At 46.0% G+C, this 19791-nt stretch overlaps 1 protein-coding gene across 4 annotated transcripts in view; it reads right to left on the minus strand.

Annotated features, from left to right (window-relative positions):
* The window catches only part of XPO5 (exportin 5), a 29781-nt gene extending 10137 nt beyond the window's left edge, over window positions 1-19644 (minus strand). The window contains exons 1-21 of one of the 4 annotated variants that reach the window (XM_065633035.1): window positions 19491-19644; window positions 19047-19168; window positions 18392-18464; window positions 17668-17805; window positions 17166-17348; window positions 16110-16151; window positions 15215-15241; window positions 14731-14916; window positions 13972-14048; window positions 13438-13537; window positions 12022-12105; window positions 11481-11606; window positions 11147-11237; window positions 9518-9646; window positions 8626-8741; window positions 7524-7679; window positions 7033-7074; window positions 6334-6423; window positions 4801-5000; window positions 4084-4183; window positions 3002-3183 (exon numbers count right to left, since the gene is read on the minus strand). In XM_065633035.1, the coding sequence (XP_065489107.1) occupies window positions 3002-3183; window positions 4084-4183; window positions 4801-5000; window positions 6334-6423; window positions 7033-7074; window positions 7524-7679; window positions 8626-8741; window positions 9518-9646; window positions 11147-11237; window positions 11481-11606; window positions 12022-12105; window positions 13438-13537; window positions 13972-14048; window positions 14731-14916; window positions 15215-15241; window positions 16110-16151; window positions 17166-17348; window positions 17668-17805; window positions 18392-18464; window positions 19047-19168; window positions 19491-19595 (2369 nt within the window). In that variant the 5' untranslated portion in view covers window positions 19596-19644. Of the gene's footprint in view, window positions 1-3001; window positions 3184-4083; window positions 4184-4800; window positions 5001-6333; window positions 6442-7032; window positions 7075-7523; window positions 7680-8625; window positions 8742-9517; window positions 9647-11146; window positions 11238-11480; window positions 11607-12021; window positions 12106-13437; window positions 13538-13971; window positions 14049-14730; window positions 14917-15214; window positions 15242-16109; window positions 16152-17165; window positions 17349-17667; window positions 17806-18391; window positions 18465-19046; window positions 19169-19490 lie in introns of all 4 variants that reach the window. The other 3 variants (XM_065633034.1, XM_065633037.1, XM_065633036.1) reach the window with 3 other exon arrangements.
* Window positions 19645-19791: the final 147 nt, after the last annotated feature.

Raw genomic sequence — 19791 nt, forward strand, 5'->3', positions numbered from 1 at the left:
ACATTTATGCCTTAGAACTGACAAGCAAAGGATATAGCAGAACTTGGGGGAGTGTATTTTTCAGTGATGGTCACGGCTCTGCTGGAAGGAGTGTCTGATGCCTAAAGAGATGGGCTTGACGGCCAGAAGATGAGTCCTTTAGGACAGCTTAAAGAATCTTGATCTAAAGCTGGAGCCATCTATACTGAAAATGTCTACAGCATCCACGTCTATCCAACAATTCTTTCACTGGCATTAATGCCTTGGTAATGTCAGCTTCTCATCAAGAAGAGTTCCAATAAGGCCTTTGTCTGTGCAAAGCATTTGCTGAGCCTGACCAGTCCATTTGTAACAAAACATGAGTAAATCCCAGCACAATAAAGGTGCTGCGCTAATCAGTTCACGTAGCTACTGACTCTAGAAATGCGCCTTAATCTAAAGGTGGCAGGAGATCATGATTTGGGTTTAAATTTAGGAGACAACAATTTAAGCCAGAACCTAGAAAGCACCTAGATGAAATGACGTACCGCAGAGGACAGAAGTATCATCACTCAAAAACTGCAAGCAGTGGTTAACAAAGCAACCTCAAAATCATTCAGTACATACAGCTACCAAGACAAACATGGGTAGGCACAAAAAGATAGGCTGGCAGGGAAAACACCATGCAGTCTATGCCACTCAAAACTACCTTACTTTTCCTTCTTACCTGGACTCCCTCTCATTCCTCTCAGCTCTTTGGTCTCATTCACAACCCACCCTCAAGCTACTTAACCTGGCAAAGACCCAGTGGCTTAGCAACTTTCATTGCTTCTGTCTGCAAACACAGCAGAGCACCACCACACAACGTCCAGAGAGCAGCAGACCCACCTGCTCAGCCTGCTAAACACCCTTCGTTTTTTTGCATACTGGTGCCTGACTTGGTGTTCAGTTCAGCTGCTCAGTAAGATCCGTGCAGCTGCTGCTTGTAGATCTGCTCACACAGTAATACCATCTGTGGGGACTTCCACATCTGCTTCCTGCGTAAGCACATGAGCAGCAATGGACCTTGCTTAACCCCACAGAAAGCTGCCTAATGGCACAGGGCTAAGAAAAGCATCCATCCCCACATAGTAATGCAACTGTTCCTGAAGGCATCCTCAACACAGGCAGTTTTCCTGCCTGTGGACAAGCTGCTACAGATTCCATATTCTCTTATGTAAACCATATTAAAGAGGACCTGAAGCAGCAGCACATGGAAAAGGCACTAAAAGCCAGCAAAAAAACACACCAGAAGCTCCACAGCACAAGCTCCAACTTCTCCAGAAAGACATAAGCATCAACGTTTGCACTGAAAGACTATGAGCTTGCAGTTGTCACACAAAGAGGCCTCTACAGCAGCAGCCGCCAAGAAAGGTACGAAGTGGAGGAGTGGAGGAGCTCTTAATACATCATTCATTGGTTCTTGTTGGAGCATCCAGCCTTAAGAAAAGCCTGGATACCTCTAAGTGAAGTACAGGCAGCTCCATGTATGTTACTACCACATGCTCAGAAAAGATTCTGGTCTGCAGGGGAGATGCTCAAACAACATGGACACATTTATCTCCAAAACCAGCCAGGGAGACGCTTCCTTTATGTAGATGGGGAAGAACTGGCAATAGAACACAGCTCATGCGTTTTCCTGGAGGTGGTAAACAAGCAGGCACAGAATTTCTGCTTCTTTACAGGTAGTGACAGTTTGACAATAGTTTCCTAAGCTTGTTATAACAGAGATCAAAAGTGTTTTTAATAAAGCATAAGTTCTGGCAAGAACAGCAATTGCACAAGCAACAAGTATATCCATTACAGCCTGTTCAGACCTTGGGCACTGGTTTAGTTGGTCTTCCACAATATGGAGCACATTCCAGGCTCTAGAAGAAATGGCATGAGGCTACCTCTACTCAACCCAACCTCTCTCAAAAGCTCATCAACAGGATCTTCAGCCTTCCAGGATAAAAGGCAAAACCACTTCAAGCACAGCTCCAGAGCCATAACAAGATGGTTCAACCCTGCTCACGGGCCAGAGTACCACCTGGTGTGCTACACAGCTTGGCAATGAGAAGCACAGCGATGGTGGGCAAGACAGCATGTACTTGTCCTACCACTCCAGCACATTGCTTCCCACTGGAAGTAGCACAGTCCTGAGCTCAGTGACTACCAAACATACCTGACTGTACAGAGCTTAGACTAACAGGGCCCTTTTCCTCACAGACCTGGGAGCTGAAAAGTCTAAGTGGGTCTAACAATGCTCTTTCCCAAGAGCTCCTTGGCTCCTGCCAAGGACAGAGCCTCAAGCTTTCAAGTACTTAACATGTAGCATTATCTTACAAAATTGCCCCATCAGCCTGGCAACATCTGAGTGCCAGCAGTTACTCTGAGACAGATTGCTCTATAATAATTCTAGGAACTGAGTTATTCAGGATTCCCCTTTCCTGCCTTCTCTTGCTCCCTCCTCTGGCTGCCCCACATGTACACAACACCAGTGACGTGCAGAGAGGCACTGCAAGGTAGCGACAGCCTGAGAGTATGTATCCACTGATTTCAGTAGCAGACAGCGCTTCAGGAGGGGGTGTTCATGTTCAGCAAAACCAGCTTATTTTAACACTGACGAGAGAACAACGCAAACAGGATGCGATGAGAGCTGGGACTGCCCTGGTGGTGACTGGAGAGGTGGCCTTGCAGGGGCTGAGGGCAGAGCAGAGATGTTAGTCGAGAAACGATTAACTGGGTGGCAGATTTATAGCAGCGGAGGTGGAGGAGACAACCCCCAGCCCAAGCTCCCATTGGCTTTGATGGCCTCCTGTAGGCCAGGCCAACGAACATTCAGAAGGCTTCAGTTTGCCCAGTGCCATTCCCCACTGTGAACAGTCAGGAACAGTACTTGGGCATCTGCACCAGCCTGTGTTCCTGCTGGCTTCACTGAGAGAACATGCTCTGAGCATTATCACAGTTTGGCTTTCAGAGATTCTTAAGTCAACATAAATGATTTCAAGTCAACTTGACCCACCTTATAAGTGCAAGTAAATTGTCAAAAAGCTTCAGGACCTGCTCAGTGCAGGGATTACGGTAGATTGGATTTCCACTGGGTGTGTATCCCACCAGGAATCCTCCAGCTTTTGCCTCTTCAGTATCAGCAGGCCAACGAGCTCGTTTCACAACTCCCAGAATGGTGTACACACAAAAGCTTATCTGCAGCAAGAGATGTGGAGAGAGTGCTTCTCAGCCAGAGCACAACCTTAATAAATAGGTTATCAGAGAAACCCATCATCATCCCATCTCAAAGGGAATGCTCTACACTGAGCCTAATCTGGTGATAGGAACAAACTCTGGTGGGTTTGCTGCCAATATAAAATACAGCAAACAATCACACTACATTTGACCATCTTAAGTGACGCTTGGCCATGACAGGACAGCCTAGGAACTTGCAATTAGACAAAGCATTAATGCGTACAGTCTCATGAGTATGCAAGCAACCACACACGTTACCCTCCAAAGAGGAAGGGTCTACACCACCAGTTCCTCATGTCCTTCAAGCGCTGGGACAGATGTAGAGATCTGTGATGACACAGCGGTCAAACTGCATTAGCTCCAAATTACAAGCGCAGCTCTGTGGACTGCATTTCAGTGTCTTCTACAGACCTAAAGATAGCAACTCCATTTGCAGTCTGCCCAAGAAGTGAAGACATTTCACTAACAACTCAAACAACACAAATCTCCTAGGATTAATTTTAATTATACTCCATGCTGCAGTCTCAGCATGACGCTTTCCCTACTGCCTGGCTCAAAAAGCACAATTCACTGCATCTGTTTCCAAAAATCATGTAAACCAATTCCTTCTCTGAAACTAAACTCTGCCACACAAAGAGTAGGGAATAGTGTGCTTTACTGAATAATCTGGTTTTGCACAACCTACATGTTCACTACTATAGCTTAAAGAGGCAAAAGCCATCCTGTTATTCTGCTGATCTGCACCCTGAAGAAGCAGATGTTCAGGAGAGATCTTGTGTGTAACCACAACAGCAATGTGGGATGGAAGGAGGCAAGTGTCATCTTGCTAAGGATTACACCTCTCCTAGTAATGATACTCACTCTAGAGCGGTTCAGGCCACTAGGATCTTCCAAGACTGGATCAGCAATTTTGTTGTCTGCACCCACATAGGAGATAAAGGCTTCAGCATCCGAGAGGACTCTGGCAGCAGCAAAAGACAGCAACAAGGAATACTGTTTGTACCATGGAATTTGAGTAGAGCTTTGCACTGGCAATAAACATCTTAACAAATACAGAGCAGGCTAGACAGACGAGCTAGTCTACACTACACGTGGGAACATAATAAAAAGCACCAGAGACGTGTGTGCTCTCCAAACCTCTCCAGTTCTCTTGGGCCACAGGGACCTAAAACCTTTGAATCTCTTATGAAGACAGCCCTGCTGGGAAAACTCTTGTGCATGCCCAAGCTGCCCAGCGCTGCAGGACACCTCAGCTTTAGTAAGGAGAGCTCAGCTTCCTACCTGGTCCTGAAGATGAGCTAAGACATCTTTTATTTCTCATCTTCTGCAAATGCTTTGAGGATGCTGGGAAGTGTTCCTCTATCATCTTAAACAACTCTTACCCAGCAATTTTCAACAAACAGCATTTAAACTCAGTTGGCAGTTTCTGAAATGCAGGAGAGCTATTACCATGACTGCCCAGAGCACAGGAGGTGATGAGGTGCCCCACCAGCCTCATTTGGTTTGCACGTTTCCTTATTGGGCACAACATTACCTCTGCAACACCTCCAGCCCAAAGCTCAGAACAACGACCCATACCTCTGCATCTCTGGGGAGAGCCACAACCCAGCAACAGGAGCCATGAGCTCCTCCAGGAAAGCTTTCTGCCGCTCATAGTCCTTGAACTGGTTGCTGATGAGGACGAGGGCCTCCATAAGAGCACACTTCTCCATCTGCGTCAGAAGTAGCTCGTTGGAGAGCAGCTGCTTCACGTGGTTGTACAACATGTCAAAGTTTGGCTAGAAAACACATCCAGGTGGAAGAGCGTCATGCATTTGGTGTGGAGGAGGGCCACTGGGGGAGGCAGAGGTGGGGTGTACTCTACTACACGGAACAGCTGGAGGAGCATGTCTAAGTTACCTTTTCTCTATATAGCCATTTCCTTCTCAGTCTCAAGTTTCTGTGAAAGTTCAGTCTAAAAGAACTGCTTTTCTTCCCCACCCCTCTATCATCATCCTGCATCCAGTTTACTTTAGTCTGCAGAGTGACTGAAATAAGCAGAGGAAATCTCTCTCTTCTAGGCAATCATATCACTTTCAGCAGTGTCACACTTCGAAATAGTGCTTGTGCTTTTATTTGCTCACAGAAAGTACCTCGCTCATTTGGCTCTCAAGTGCCAGACTTACGACTGTTCCGTCTCTTTGCTCACAACTATGTTAATAACGATTCCTATGGTTATCGCTATCTCCACAGGAACAGCTGAATTTCTCCCCACTCTAGTTGCAACCATGTCTTCCTGTAACTTTGTATAAGCATGAGCAATCATCATTCAGCAAAGTCGTCTGAACATATTTTGGGGCAGATCTGGACCCTTGGCTCTTCCAGTGAAGATGTCTGGCTGCCCATGGGAAAGAGAGAACTGTAGCTCAAGGACCAGTAGAGTGGGACAAAGACTAACGCGCTAGTTCTTAGCAGCTTTTGCAGGATGTAGGCCGGAACCCCTAAATTACCTTAATTAGCATCCTCAAAAAATGTCTTTGTTTAAACTAGCAATGTCCGACAGTGCTCCAATAATCCTAGAGCCTCTCCACACAAGCACCCCTAAAGAAAGCGGTTCAGAGCTATGCATGTTGCATGCAGACTGTTCAGTTCAGCAAAACCAAACAAAACACTGACTCATGGATTTAAAATGTGTTTGTTTTTTTCTAATTTTCTCAAGCTAATCCAGAAAACAGATACTCTCCCCTTGCTCCTACATTCTGTTAAGTAACAGAAGAACATCTGGAGGTTAGTCATTGCTAGTGTCTACAGCTTAGGAATCAGTTGAGACCACCACAAGTGACAAACTGGAAATTCAGCAAACATTCCAATAAAACAAACCTAGTGCTGCTTGTATCCTCCTCCTCATCCCTTTTGCATTTAACTCATCACTTCACAATTCAAATCATAAGACAAAAAATTTTTCAGGAGCAGGGGAAAAGAAGGGAGGTGCATGGAATAAAATGCTGCCATTTGCACAGCAGGAATATTTCTTGGAAGAAAAAGAGGCTGTAGCCAAGGAAGCTGAAGATCCCACAAAATCTAACTGAAACTGAGGCAAGACTCTTTCATGATGGAATTGAATTTACATACCAGGACAAGCTGAGGGTAATCCCGACACATCTTTATGATTGAGGAGCATGCATGCCTTCTTACATTCTTCACTGCCCGAGTTCTAGGAGCCTGGACAGACATAACAAACTTCAATGCAATAAAACAGAAGTTCAGACAAGCGCAGGGTATCTTCAAGAAACAAATGCATTACACACAGTTTTCTGCACTGTTGAGTACAGATCAAAAAAGCATTTCCACACCCCTCACCCCAAACAATCATGCAATAATCAAATTTCCTCTGGAGCAGTAGCCAACCCAAGAAACCCACGTTCAAACAAGCTGTGTTCAAGGGGAGTGGATGCCATGGATCTTACTCCCTATTCCAAGACTCAAAGCACTCCCTAGGTAGCTGGCAGCTTTACAGCCATCCTTCACAGCCACATATACCACCCACTGAAGAGCACCCACAGCTAGCAAAGGGATTTCACTCTCAGGAAGGCCAGCATAAACTTCGGGACTAAGTGAACTGGCCTTAGACCACACCTGTGGCTGCCTAAGTATGTAAGCCAAAGCTTTTTAGGCTATGTCAGCCAAGAACAGATCAGTTATATCTAGACTTCCCAGCCCTATACTTGAGAACACTACTACAGTGGAGTCTTCAGACTCAGCATGCTCTCAAACAGAATAGGATTTGATCCAATTATTACAGCTTATTAGTAGAGAGTAATTCAGACATACCTTACTTTCTTCTATAACTTCAAAGGTAACTGAAGCAAACAGCTGTGAAAAAAGGGAGAAAAAATCAAACACCTCATGTCGTTTGTAAATATCTAGCACTCACATGTGTTTTGAGCTCAAGGAATAGATCATAAGACTTTAGTACAATTTCATTAAAGTCAGTGAAGAACCCTTAACTAAATTGACAGATTAATCATCAACACAGTGAGGCCTTGAAACAAAACATGGTGTTTACTGGCCAGAGTGTGCACTTAATGTCAAGATTTAAGGCTAGGAACTGCAAAATTTGTGTTATTTGACATGGTTTCTTCTTGAACAAGACTCAGTCTCAGTTTTCCCCACCATGAAAGAATAGTTGTTCCAATGAAGAATAGTCCTTCCCTGACAGTAACACCTAGAGGATTAACTCCTGAAGTTTAGTATAATACAAGGGCCTTGCACCAAAAAATGCACCAAAAAAAATGATTTTTGCATGTTCTGCAAGTACCTACCTTGGAAAGCACTTGTGGTAGGTATTCTGGTCGGTAAGTGACAAATGGGAAGAGAGCAGAGACATTGGTGAGCACACAGGACAGGATGAGAGGATCCTTTGTTTCAAAATTAAGGACAAGCTGCAGCAGATCTATGCCATCATTCACTGGGATGTCCTACAGATGCAGAAAAGGGAAAGCAGAAGAAAAGAAGAAAGGAGGCAACACTCAGTACTTCAGCCTGTAGCACTCATCTCCCAACTCCTAGAGTTAGGCCATGGAGCTGCTGCTCATATCAGGCCTCTCAGCTGAACACAGCTGTTCTCAAAGCAGAAAGAAAAGCAGTAGAAACCTGCTTAACTGCATGCTATGTGCACTTGCTGAGGGGAAAAAGGACAGCAGCATTGTCATTGTTGGTAGGGCAATTTTGAGATGCCAGTCTCAAGCCCCCATAATATTGCTTGCACCTCTGGGAAAGGCAATTTTCCTCTCAGTTTGGCTTCCAGTTGTCTTGACTCTGCCCAATAGATTCCATGCTTAGCCAACTGTATCAATCCATACAATTATTTTACTGTGATTAGAATGATGAACTCAAGTGCACGAGCAGCCTAATCTAATAAAAATAATCAAGCCAGTCTACATTAGACTGAGAAAGAAAATGCTTTCCTTCTGATTTGCCTGCTGCTGAACAAAAAGCAGAGAGAAACTGCTTCTGATCTTGCACTCCCTGAGCATGAGTTTCTTTCATTTAGTTAGAAGTTAAAAATAAAATAAATAATAAAATTAATAATAAAAATAAACTTGGGAAATTTGTGCTTAAGCTGTCCTCTTGTCCTCTAGCAAGGCACTATGTCAAAGCATGCCACCTGAGTGCTCTCCTGTGACTTTTCACGGCATAGCACCCAGAACCAAGACATGCCTGACAGAGTAAGCCAGTATGAGTTTGGTCCCCTCTAAAGAAGGGTTACTACTCCTCATAAGAATCACTCAACAAACCATCTGGGTTTTTGCATGGAGGTAACCAGTTACTATAGCCTTTTCAAGGACAACATAGCTGAAAAAACCCACTCATGGCAACCCAGAACAAGCCAGGAGAGCAGGCATGAGCATCTGGTACACATACGTCTTTGTCCAGGGTTCGAAACATCTGGCTGATGACGCTCTCTGAGAAGAAGGTCATGGCATCCCACTGTGCAAAGGATGGAGAGAAGATGGAGCAGAGACCTTCGCCTGTCCTAGCTGAAAGGAAGAGAACACTGGAGCTCTCACCATACTCCTCCTTGCATGCACAACACCCGGCTGACAAGCGCTCGCACTGTAACATCTCAGCACTCACAAGTATTCTGGTCAGGCAGCTCTCCCTGCAGATGCCTATCAGGGATGCCCTGGGAGCAACTAAAGTACTCCTGTGTGATTTGCCTCATTCAAGTGAGGGCTCCTGAGACATATGTCTGATCTTTGAGATACTATGGGGAGCAACATCAACAAATCACAGAAGAGGAAAAAAAAGGAGGGAGACCACATGCCCAGACTCAGCACTGCAGGCAAGACTGCCCTCAGTGTGACTTTGCAGAGCTCCAAGTGGCCTTCCTTCATGGGAGGAAAGCAAGGTCACTGACAAAAGGATTTGCCAGACTGGCAGAACTTCCCTGGACAAAAAGATAGTATGTTATGGAGATAACGAAGCCCAGATAATTGTAAAATTGCATCAGAGAGACAGCTGCATCTTTTTTGCAGAGAGATTTCAGGGAGGGAAAAGAGGAGCCAGTGGCTTTACCTTGGCTATTCCATATGTAGACTGCAAAGGGTTAAATTTGGGGTGGGGTGGGTTTGATTTGCTTTTGCTTTTAATTTGCAAAGACCTTAAAAGCCTGAAAGCCTAGTGTTGAGCCCTGGCTCTCCCTTTTAAAAAAAAAAAAAAAAAAAAAAAAAGAAAAAAAAAAGGCAAAAAAGTTTCTTCTTGGCTTGAATTAAACAACAAGCTCCACATCCCTATTTTTTTTCAGGTAACTTACAGTTCATAGGTCCAGTATCAACAGGAGTTGTCAGCTGGTACTTCAGCCATTCACCAGCCATTTGGAAGCCCGTTCGAGGGTCCAGACGACAAGCCATCCTCATCACCTCTCCTTGCTGGGCTCGGAAAGCTGCAGTGAAAAAAAAAATCAGACACCATGCAACAAGCTGGTGTTACAAAAGCTCCCTTCCCAAAAGCTCACCTGCAGCTTTGCAGACCTGGGAACATTATGGACTGTTGCTCTGACAATAGCTCTGTAGTAAGCTCAGACATACAGTCAGTAAACTAGGTGTAACAGGACGGGCAATTTTTAAAAGCGATTTAAATGGACTAAAAAATGACGGATTAACACAAAAATATTAAATCGCAATTAAAATGCAATATGAATTATGAAAATCTATGGTAAAGCCAGATTTACTACAATTAAACCTCTATTTATCATTTTAAAAATTCTTCAAACTATATGTTTGCTGCTTACAAAGCACCTTGAGATACTGATACAGAAAAACAGCATTAGATAACTACCACTTCCTTCAGCTAAACACACTTTTTCTGGATTGTTCAACTTAACTCAGTTCAGATTCTAGACTAACTAACTAATGTGAACTCAAAAACCCCAAAAGTCTTGTATTCAGTTTCAAAGATATGAAGAGCAAAGGACAGAACAGGAATTTCCTTTGTTCTAAAATGTTCCCGTACATGGCCACACAAAAGAATCAGCTCTGCTGACTACAGATACAACCTGCATTGTTTAAAAAAGTTGTTTTATCAAGTAATTTTATTTTGTGTTTCAAATCAGTTTTATTTTCTGATATCTGTAATACTTTCAATATCATTTAACTCCCTAAAACTATTTCAAATTTTGGCTTTACGCATTTAGCTACTTTTCTATTTCCATCCAAATAGATTTATTACAATAAGTAAAAAATAAACTATCTAATAAGCAATAAAAAAGTAACGCCTAATATCTTCAAACATAAATGTAAAAACTAATAATTTCAGTAATTTCTTAAATATATCCTCCCAGCCACCAAGTGAGTACTAAACTATATCACCCAGTGAGAACCAACCTCGGTTTTTGAGAAGTAAAATACAAAAAAGGGAAGGAAAGGAAGGAAGGGAGGGAAGGGAGGGAAGGGAGGGAAAAATTAATATTCAGGGTTTCCTAGTTTGCTGGTTTAAGATCATGGTTAAATTTGGCTATTTTAATTGCTCAACCTTTACTGTTGGTACTGAGGCTTCTTAGCAGGGCCCACACAGATTTTATTTCTGGAATGACATTTGAAGTCTTGTAAGCTGCCTTCCTCTCCTAACCTGAGCAGGACTCCAGGCTGTTTAATTTCCTCCTCTACGTGACCAAGAGGCGCATTTTCTTTGACACTAGGTAGCAAATGCTACTTGGCCACCTACCTGGCCAGCAAGGAAAAAAAATGGCAAATATAAGTAAAATGAAACTCCTCAGCTGTCACAGGAAAATCCTAAAGTAATTTAACTCCAAGATCCAGACTGAAAGAGTCAAGACACAAACGGAAACTGCAAGCCAATGTGGTAGGCTCCATGCTCAGGCAGCAACTGAAAATAAGAGGAAAGGCACAGACAAGAGCTTCCATGCAGGGTGATGGGAACTTACAGTTGAAGAAGGCATTGAAGTCCTCATCACTGTCAAAATCAAAGCGGGAGTATTCACAACTGGGGCTGTCTGTTTTAGAGGGAAAGCCCACCTGGAGACAGAGCAGACAAGGTCAGGAAGGGAGGTCACCTACCACAGCTAACACCAGCTCCAAGCTGATGAAGACTGAAGGCAAGGAGCAGACAGTAAAATGCTGAGATAGAGCTGTTTGCTCAGCAGCCTGGGGATCATTTCTCTGGCAGACACAATAAAAATGTAGTTTCTCCCCCACAATCCACAGGCCACGTTCACCTCGGCCCCTTCTCACACTCCCCTGGCCGCAGCGACCCCATACCTTCACTAGGTTGGTCATAGATGCACGGAGGTACTTGGGGATCATGGCCAGCAACAAGGGGTCGTGAGACAGAACTTCATGCCGAAAGAGGGCTCCCCATGTGATCTGGGTGGAAGAGCGCAGAAACTGGGGGGAGAAGAGAAAAAACCGGGGAACAGAGAAGGACTTCAGTGCTGGAATCTCCACTGCTAACATTAAGTGTTGCTACCAGAAGGCAATAGCAAATTACACCAACTGTTCAGGCCAGGCCAAGGCACCCTACAGGCACAACCTACACTTCCAGAATGCCAAAAGTCTCTAAGTAAATACCAGGGCTGGTTGCAAATTCTGCACTTTCTACTCAGCGCCTCTGTATCAGGCACTGTTCCTAATGGGGTGATAATGGAGGAGAAACCACTGCCTTCCACGTCTTCAGCTGAAATGGAGAGCCTGGAGAGCACTATTAGGCAGCTGAAGCTCTGCAGTCTCCGGCAGGTTAGCACAATTCTGCATTCGCACATTCTTACACAGACATACACAAGACTTTCAGCGCTTTACATACCTGGCTGGGATGGGTTGTGAAGGCTAAAAATGCATCGAGGTATTTTCCAAAGTTGGCTGGTGTTTCCACATCACACTCTGAGCCCTATTAGGAAGACAATTTCAGACAAAATACAAACTGTGTCATGCTGGGCTCACAACTGGTATGTTTCTGGGTAACGCAGGAACACTACATCCAAGGCCATAGATTGTAAAGGAGACAAGACAAAAAAACTGAAAAACTGATTTTCTTCTGACAGCACTATAGCCTAAGGAGTAACAAGTTCTGGTGACCAGCCTGAGGGTGCTGGAGACAGCATATCCTCATTGAAAAGGGTGACTTCTCAGACACTGGAGTTCTGTTAAAATAAAATTCATAACAACTGCTGCTGCTGCCATGAGGCACAATTTTACTACTACTAGGTCAAGTCCACCCAACAGTATCAAAGCGGAGGAATTAATGACTGCAGAATTTCACAAATACACCCAGATTATTTCACTCCTATTCCTCCAAATGTTTCCTGCATTTAATGTATGGACATCTCTTACTGATAACTTTCTGGGAAGTTTTTTAGGAAAACAGGTTTTGCCTGGAGCCATAAATTCAAGGTTTTGCTGCACCTCGGTAAGCATATAATTGAATCATAGAATGTCCTGAGTTGGAAGGAACCCACGAGGATCATCGAGTCCAACTCCTGTCCCTGCACAGGACCATCCCACAGGTCACACCATGTGTCTGAGGATGTTGTCCAGTCTCTTCTTGAACACTGTCACACTGTGACACCTCCATGGGGAGCCTGTTCCAGTGCTCCACCACCCCCTGGGTGAAGAACCTTTTCCTAATGTCCAACCTAAACCTCCCCTGGCAGAAGCACTGTGCTGAATGGAGGGAGCAGGAATTCAGCAACCAGCACAGTACGCAAAGTATTAGTGTGCGTCTTCATCTCAGCATTGATTCAAAGCATCGGAAAAATCAACAGCAGGAATAAATCCTGTTTCTTCCTTCAGCTTGAGAGAATCTTGGTAGAACAAACAGGTATACTCTTTATGTTATTTTTAATAGGGAAATTTAAAAGGCTTCCAACACAGCAGTAATTTCCTGAAGTAGTTTTTCTGTAGCAGCAGACAGCAAGCAACTTGAGCAATTTTCAATGAAGCTTCAGCATTTTACAGAGGTCACAGGAGATGATTCTTGATGACAGCAGAGACCTGGAATCAGTCAGGTTCCCTCCATTCTACATTCCTATGAGCTGGCAGGATACTGTTACCCCACTTGCAAGCAGAGACATTTCTGCCTTTTCCAAATGTGTGGAGAGAACCTTGTAGCTACCAAATGTGCAGAGAGAACCCTGGTCCTACCCTAGATCAGGGCTGCCTCACCCCCAAGCCCTAGAAGCTATCCTTGTCAGGGTTGCTGCTGGTATTAGCAGAGACTTACTAGCAACGCACATAGCTGGCTGCCCAACGCGCACAAAACTTGGCAAAGTCTCTTCAAGAAAACATAGTGCTTCTCCACCAGGCCTTCTCCATCTGCTGTCCTGGGAGCGAGGGGAGGGAGAAAAACAGGATCACAGTTACTCACGCTGTAGGTTAACAGGCACACTGCTATCTATCTTGTAGATAAAAAGAGACTAGAGCAACTTGATTTTATTGCAGTGGAATTTTGTTTGCTATTATCAAGAAGTACTGCTTTATTAGCATCTAAAACCTCTGAAAGAGTCCCTCCTGATCAGTTTCGGGCTAAAAAGAAAGCTGAGGAAGCTGGGATATTTACACCGCTTGGTCCTTTAATTATGGGATTTGAAAAAAACCCCACAGTTTTTCAGGTTTTGCAAAAGAAATGGTGGTTTTGTCCTCTCCTAACCCAGCCCCAGCTTCCTGCAGTTAAGCAGCAATATCTTTTGCAAATCACATCTGCGAAGGCATTTGTACGCAGTTTTGTGTGAAATTACAGCAGCAGGATAGTACTCACTGGGCAGCAGAGAGAATGTAGTGCATGGCAACGTCTCCAAACAAGACCATCAAAGGCTTTCGATCCTCCAGCTTACCCTACGTGTAAAATACAGCAAATGCGTCAATTAGAACATAACTATTTATTCCCACCCACATAACTATTTATTTCCATCTGCAAGTGAAATCAGGAGATCTCCAGTTGTCCTTACATCTGGGGAGCGGCTTACAGTCCACAAATTATTTCAGCAAAAACTTGTCAAAAAATCTAAGGTATTCCTGATCGCAAGAAATTTCCCCGAGCAATCTCAACACAGGAACTTTAAAAAACTGATCCTGAGACATTAACTCTTCTTCACAGCAGACTGGCTAGTTGAAGTCAGCTGCTAAGCACTCAGCTTTGACACTAAGCTGCTTGTGAACATAATGGTGAAATCATCTGTTTAGATCGTGCTGTCATTTCTCTGAGCTGCCAGATGACACAGCTGGTGACAATATTTGCCACTTCACAGTTGTAGAAAGTGGGGGAAAAAAGTCAATGGGGACCTCCAACTTCAAAACTGCGAGAAGCGAGCACAGAAGTTGGAGAGGGTTCCAACAACTGCTGTATGTATTGTGCTGGCATGACATTCACGCTCAACATCATTCACATAAGTGGCCAAATTTGAATTTTGTTTCTTAAATAAAAGTGCAAAGATATCACTGCTCAATCTGAAGATTTATACAGCAGAATAGGAGGAAAACAAGGGGGAGCCAGAGGAGCTGAGGAGGAGGAACTCACTTTCCTGCTGACAGCAATCAGGAGACACTCTGCTGCTCCTATTTGGAGCTCAGGCTCGTTTAGGAGCAGACACAACATCTCCAAGAGCTTGCAGTTGTCTGCTGTGATGTGGCTCAGGGCCACCCAGTCAATGTAGCCAGCCAAGGTGTTGAGTGCTGCTATTCCCACACGGCAGTTTGCCTGGGCCTGCAAACAGAGAGGAGGCAAGAGGTCAGAGCCAAAGAGAAACACCAATTCCCATCTAAAGCCATCCACTCCCTAGGAGAACAGTACCAGGAACCACCCTGAGAGAGTGAGAGACTTGGACCCTTCTGCTGCCACCTCTCACTTCTCTCTTCTCAAGGAGTTTGTATTATGGGTGAACAAATCCATCTGTAAATGAGAACTGCACGTAGTAGACTCTGAAGCCTGGGAAAAGCCTAATTCTAAGCAATCTTCGTCTTACGAATCATTAATGCACTAACTCCCATGTAGCTCCACTCACCTTTGTCTCCTGAGCCAGATCAGTCTTCTGAAAAAGAAAACAAGAGATGGTGGGTGAGCAGCTGCAGCACACACTTCTACCCAGCCACTGCTGGACGTGCTTATTCTCGAGAACGCAGGCAGAAAGCAGCAGCTTCACAGAGCACCTCCCTAGTGACAGAGGCTGCAACACAATCTGCTGCTCAGGACATTGCTGTGGTCATCACAACCATCTCAGCAGCACCCTGGCAAGTAAGACACCAGGACTTGGAACTGCAAGTTAAGCCACAATTTCCTTCTCATCCAAAAGATGACACTCCAGTCAGTGGACACCAGGGAGACAGAGGCAACGAGAAGGAAAGGCATTTCTTTGCTTCCTGGAGGCTTCCAGGGAAGAAGGTTTTGACCTTTAAAAGCATCTTGCATCCAAAAGCCAGACTGTGAAAGACGCTGGTGGCTTTTATGTCCTGAGATTGATGTCTGAAAATGGTTTGTCCATGGTCAGAAAGGCAGCTGGAGCGAGAGCAGAGGCAAGAGCTTACAGCTTGACTCCCAGCTCCAAACACTTGGTGCAAGCAGCGCATTGCTGCTATTATCAAACAAGTCCCTCAGACACTCAGGTTTCATTTGTTTTTCAGATGCAGACACCGTAAGTGTTTCTTTCTGCTGCAAGGTTTTGGTTTGGAAATTCTGTCCATCAGTGTATTCAGTACAGTGGTTTTAAGTTAATCTGTTTGTGTCCCAGACATTTAACAACTGAGCCAGCACACCAGAACTGCATACTTATTAGCACTGCAGACTACTGTGGTCTTGGGGAAGTGTCCATCATCTCCCCCAGTCTCAGTGTGCAGACAGGTAACTGAACACCCAACCCTCAGAATTTACCCTGTGCACAAACACCCCAAAGATCTGCTAACCTGTGGAGTGGTGAGGGCTTCTTGTTCCTGGGGTGCTCCAACCTTGCCAATCAGAAAGATTCCACCGTTAGCAGAAGCAGCCACACTTCAGAGCCTCAAGCATTGCAATTCAAACCTTACCTGGAAATGCATTTCAACCAGACTACAAAATGCACCAGGGTCTCCCACCCACCACCACAAACTGCACAGAGAACTGTCTGCTCTACAGGTGGCTTTGTTCAGCCTGTCAGTGCACCACGAAAATGAACAGAAGTCAGGCAGGAGAGGGGTTTTTTTGTCTCCCAGTTTCACGTTTAGTGTAAATCTGGATTTTAATTCACAGAAAAAAAAGGAACAAGAGATACACCTAAGCAACTTATTTCTAGATTGGTTTCTCAGTTTTGCTTCACTCTCAAATCCACTTCCTTCTCACAGGAAGAGACAGGGGTAGAGACTTGCCTTCACCTTGCACCTTGACCAACCCGCACATCTCTGACTCTAGGTAAGAATTCAGGAAAGAAGTCTCTTTACACAAAAAGGAAGAGCATTCCTCACCACAACTTGACAAAAAAGGGCTTCCTGACCTGAGCTCTTAGAGAAAAGGACCAGAGAGGCCCAGATGCAATGCTGAGACATCAAAAACTCACGTGTTTTGGTGCATCACCACAAAGACACCACTGCAGCGTAAGAGAGCAGATGCGAGCCCAGGACGGCATGTCTTTACTGCTGAGTGCTACATAAATGACCCCAAATCTACCTGTTTCTGCCACAACCACACCTTTTGCTGAGCCATACATCCCTAGTGTCAGCGGAGCATTCCAACAGCACAGACAAGGCACGCACCCACGCAAGCCATTTACACTAGCAAATCCAAACTATCAACACTAACCCTGCCAACCTGGTGTGATCAGTCTCTCTGATCAGCACCAGCTCCCCAAGCCAAAGGAGATCCCTGCCTCCCTGCAACAGCGATGCATTTCACAGTTTCTGCACTTGCTTCCCCAACAACTCACGAGTTGTATCCCAGTTCCTAAACGCCTCCAGCACTGACTGAACCCAAGGAAAAGGGGCTCTTACCATCCGTCTGTACTTATTGACGTTCTGCTGCAGAGTAGTTAGTAGGAAGCTGAAGATCTTCTCCATGTTCTGGGTGAGCGTTTGCTGGATATCTCGTCGCCGCTGGGTAGGCAGAGTTTGAAAAGTCACCACATCCTCCGCCAAACGTAGGAGGATGAACATCACCAGTTCTGTCTGAGTTTCCTGATGTTCCAGAATGAAATACACTCCATCAACACAGTTCAAACATTAAAATCTCTAGAGGACAGCTCAGAGGTGTAGAGAGAAAGTGAGCATGCATGAAGATACAGGTCACACCTTGGGAAAACAAGACAAGAGCATGGCATTCTCTCTCTGCTAAAATAATCTCCTAGAGTAACTTAATTTTACAGGGATTTTTTAGTCCATCATCAGCCTGTCTTAGCTGACTATGAGTCAGTCAGTTAGGCTTTCCTCAGGACGATGGAACACTAAAACCCACACTATGTGCAAGCAGAAGAGAACAGACAGATGTGTTCCATACCCCTTGCTTGGAGAGGGTATCCAGCTCCTTTAGCATGTCAGGCCAGTGCTGAGGCCATTCACGCTTGATCATCTCCACCACAATGCGAGACAGAACACCCTTAATGTGACTTTCTTCCTCTAGAATGCTTTGAGTTCCCTGTGATAAGAAAGAGGCAGTTACACAAACCCAGACACCAGACATTTATAACTCTCACCCAGGAGGCACAGTGGTTGCAAATATTGCAAATACAAAATCAAAATCAAAACCAACATTGGGTAGCTCTTCATCCCAGCTACCTGGGATGACACTCCTACCCTCCCAAGCACTCGTAGCTAGTGAACTCTGGGAACCAAAAGGATTTTCCTCAAAAGATTACTTGGTCACAAGCACAATCACAACGACAGAGAAAACACAATTAATATAATGACTTCAGTATTCTTGCAAAGGACAAGAACATCCATATTTACTGAATTTCCTCCTAAGAAAGGCAAAAGTACCTTATATATGTTATACAAGCCTCACAACTTCCTTCCCTGTGAGACGACATGGTTATCAACCTGACTACAGGACAGAAAAAGGCACTGGAACAACCAGGGATGCACAGCAAGAAAGTAATGAAATGCAGAATTGAATTTAGGTCCTCTGTGCTAACTAACTGGAGTATTTTTTTCTTTTTCACTCTTTCTATCTCCAAGCGAAAGAACTGTGCTTCAGAAAACAGTCTGGGGTAATAGGTACTTACACTGGATATGAGGCCCATGACATTGTTCTTTAGATAAACTTTTTCTAGGCGAGGCATATTGTTCCAGCGGAACCTGTTCAAAAGTTAAAAAAAAAAAAGAGGCACCAAGTCAAAACATTCATAAAGATCTCTTGACTTCTCAATGAACTATCACTTCTTCACCTAAACTAGAGCCACTACAAGCTCACTGACTCTGCCAGTGCCCAATTCCTTAATGAAAAGGCTGAGTTAAAAAACTGTTGACGGCAAATCAGCGTGCACCACTGAGGCCAACACACATGAGAAGTAGCAGCAAAAGCACAAAGCACCAGGTCTGTAGAGGCGGCAGAGAGAGTGGAATCTCAGAACTGAACTACTACAAAGCCTCTTTGTTAGCATGAGGCTAACGACGGAGAATGTTGCAAAGACCCGATAACCCTGTGTGCTTATTTACATCTTGCGATGTCAAAGTGTCTTGGAGCTCGGTGAATTAACCTTCCCAACCATTTTTGGAAAGCAGCATAGAGTAGGACAGCAGCCATCCTCTGCTGCAGAACAGATTCTCTGTGTCCTGAATGCGCCTCCCTGAAGCGGAAAGCCCCGAGGGGGCACAGAGCCCGCGCCAGGGGCTGCGTGGCCAGGGGCCGGCACCCTTCCCCGGGGCAGGGGACCGTACTTGACCACATGCTCCAGGATCTGCAGGCCGAAGTGCCGGACGATGGCCGTCTGCGTCTTCTCCGCGAGCTTCAGCCCGCAGGGCACGCAGATGGGACACTTCTCCTTGAACTCCTCGCAGAACTGGGAAAGAACCGCGGACAGGCACACGCGGTTAAAACACGGGGGCGGGCACGGGGCGGCCGGTAACGGGGCGCCGGGGAGGGGGGCGCAGCCCCGGCTCCTGAGGGGCCCGCCAGGGAGATCCGCCCGGCCCCCTCAGCGCCGCGCAGGCACAGCTCCCGCCGCCCTCCCAAGCTTCCCGACGACCTCCAGCGCCTCGGGGGCCGCCCGGGGCCGGCCCGACACCCCCCATCACCCGCCGCGCCCGAGCGGGCCCCGGGGCCGTGCGGACGGGACACCCGCGTGGCCGGAGCCCGGCGCCTCCCCTCCCCGGGCCGGGTACCTTTAGCGCCTCCAGGCGGTATCGCTGCGTGGAGGCCGGGTCCATGATCACCGTCACCGCCTTCACCAGCTGCTCGCAGAGGCTGCTCACCTGCTCGGCGGACATGGCGGCGGCGCCGGCCGGGCCCGCGCCACCGGCCACCGACGGGCGAGAGGAGGCGGGCGGCCGGCACGCGGCGCACGCGCGGCACCGCGGCGCCTCTGCGCATGTGCCGCGGGGGAAGGAGCCGGCGGCGAGCGCGCGTGCGCCGCGCGCCGTCACGGCGACCCTTCCCCTGGAGAACTACAGCTCCCGGCGTGCC

Source organism: Caloenas nicobarica, chromosome 3, assembly GCF_036013445.1.
Source record: "Caloenas nicobarica isolate bCalNic1 chromosome 3, bCalNic1.hap1, whole genome shotgun sequence".
NCBI lineage: Eukaryota > Metazoa > Chordata > Aves > Columbiformes > Columbidae > Caloenas > Caloenas nicobarica.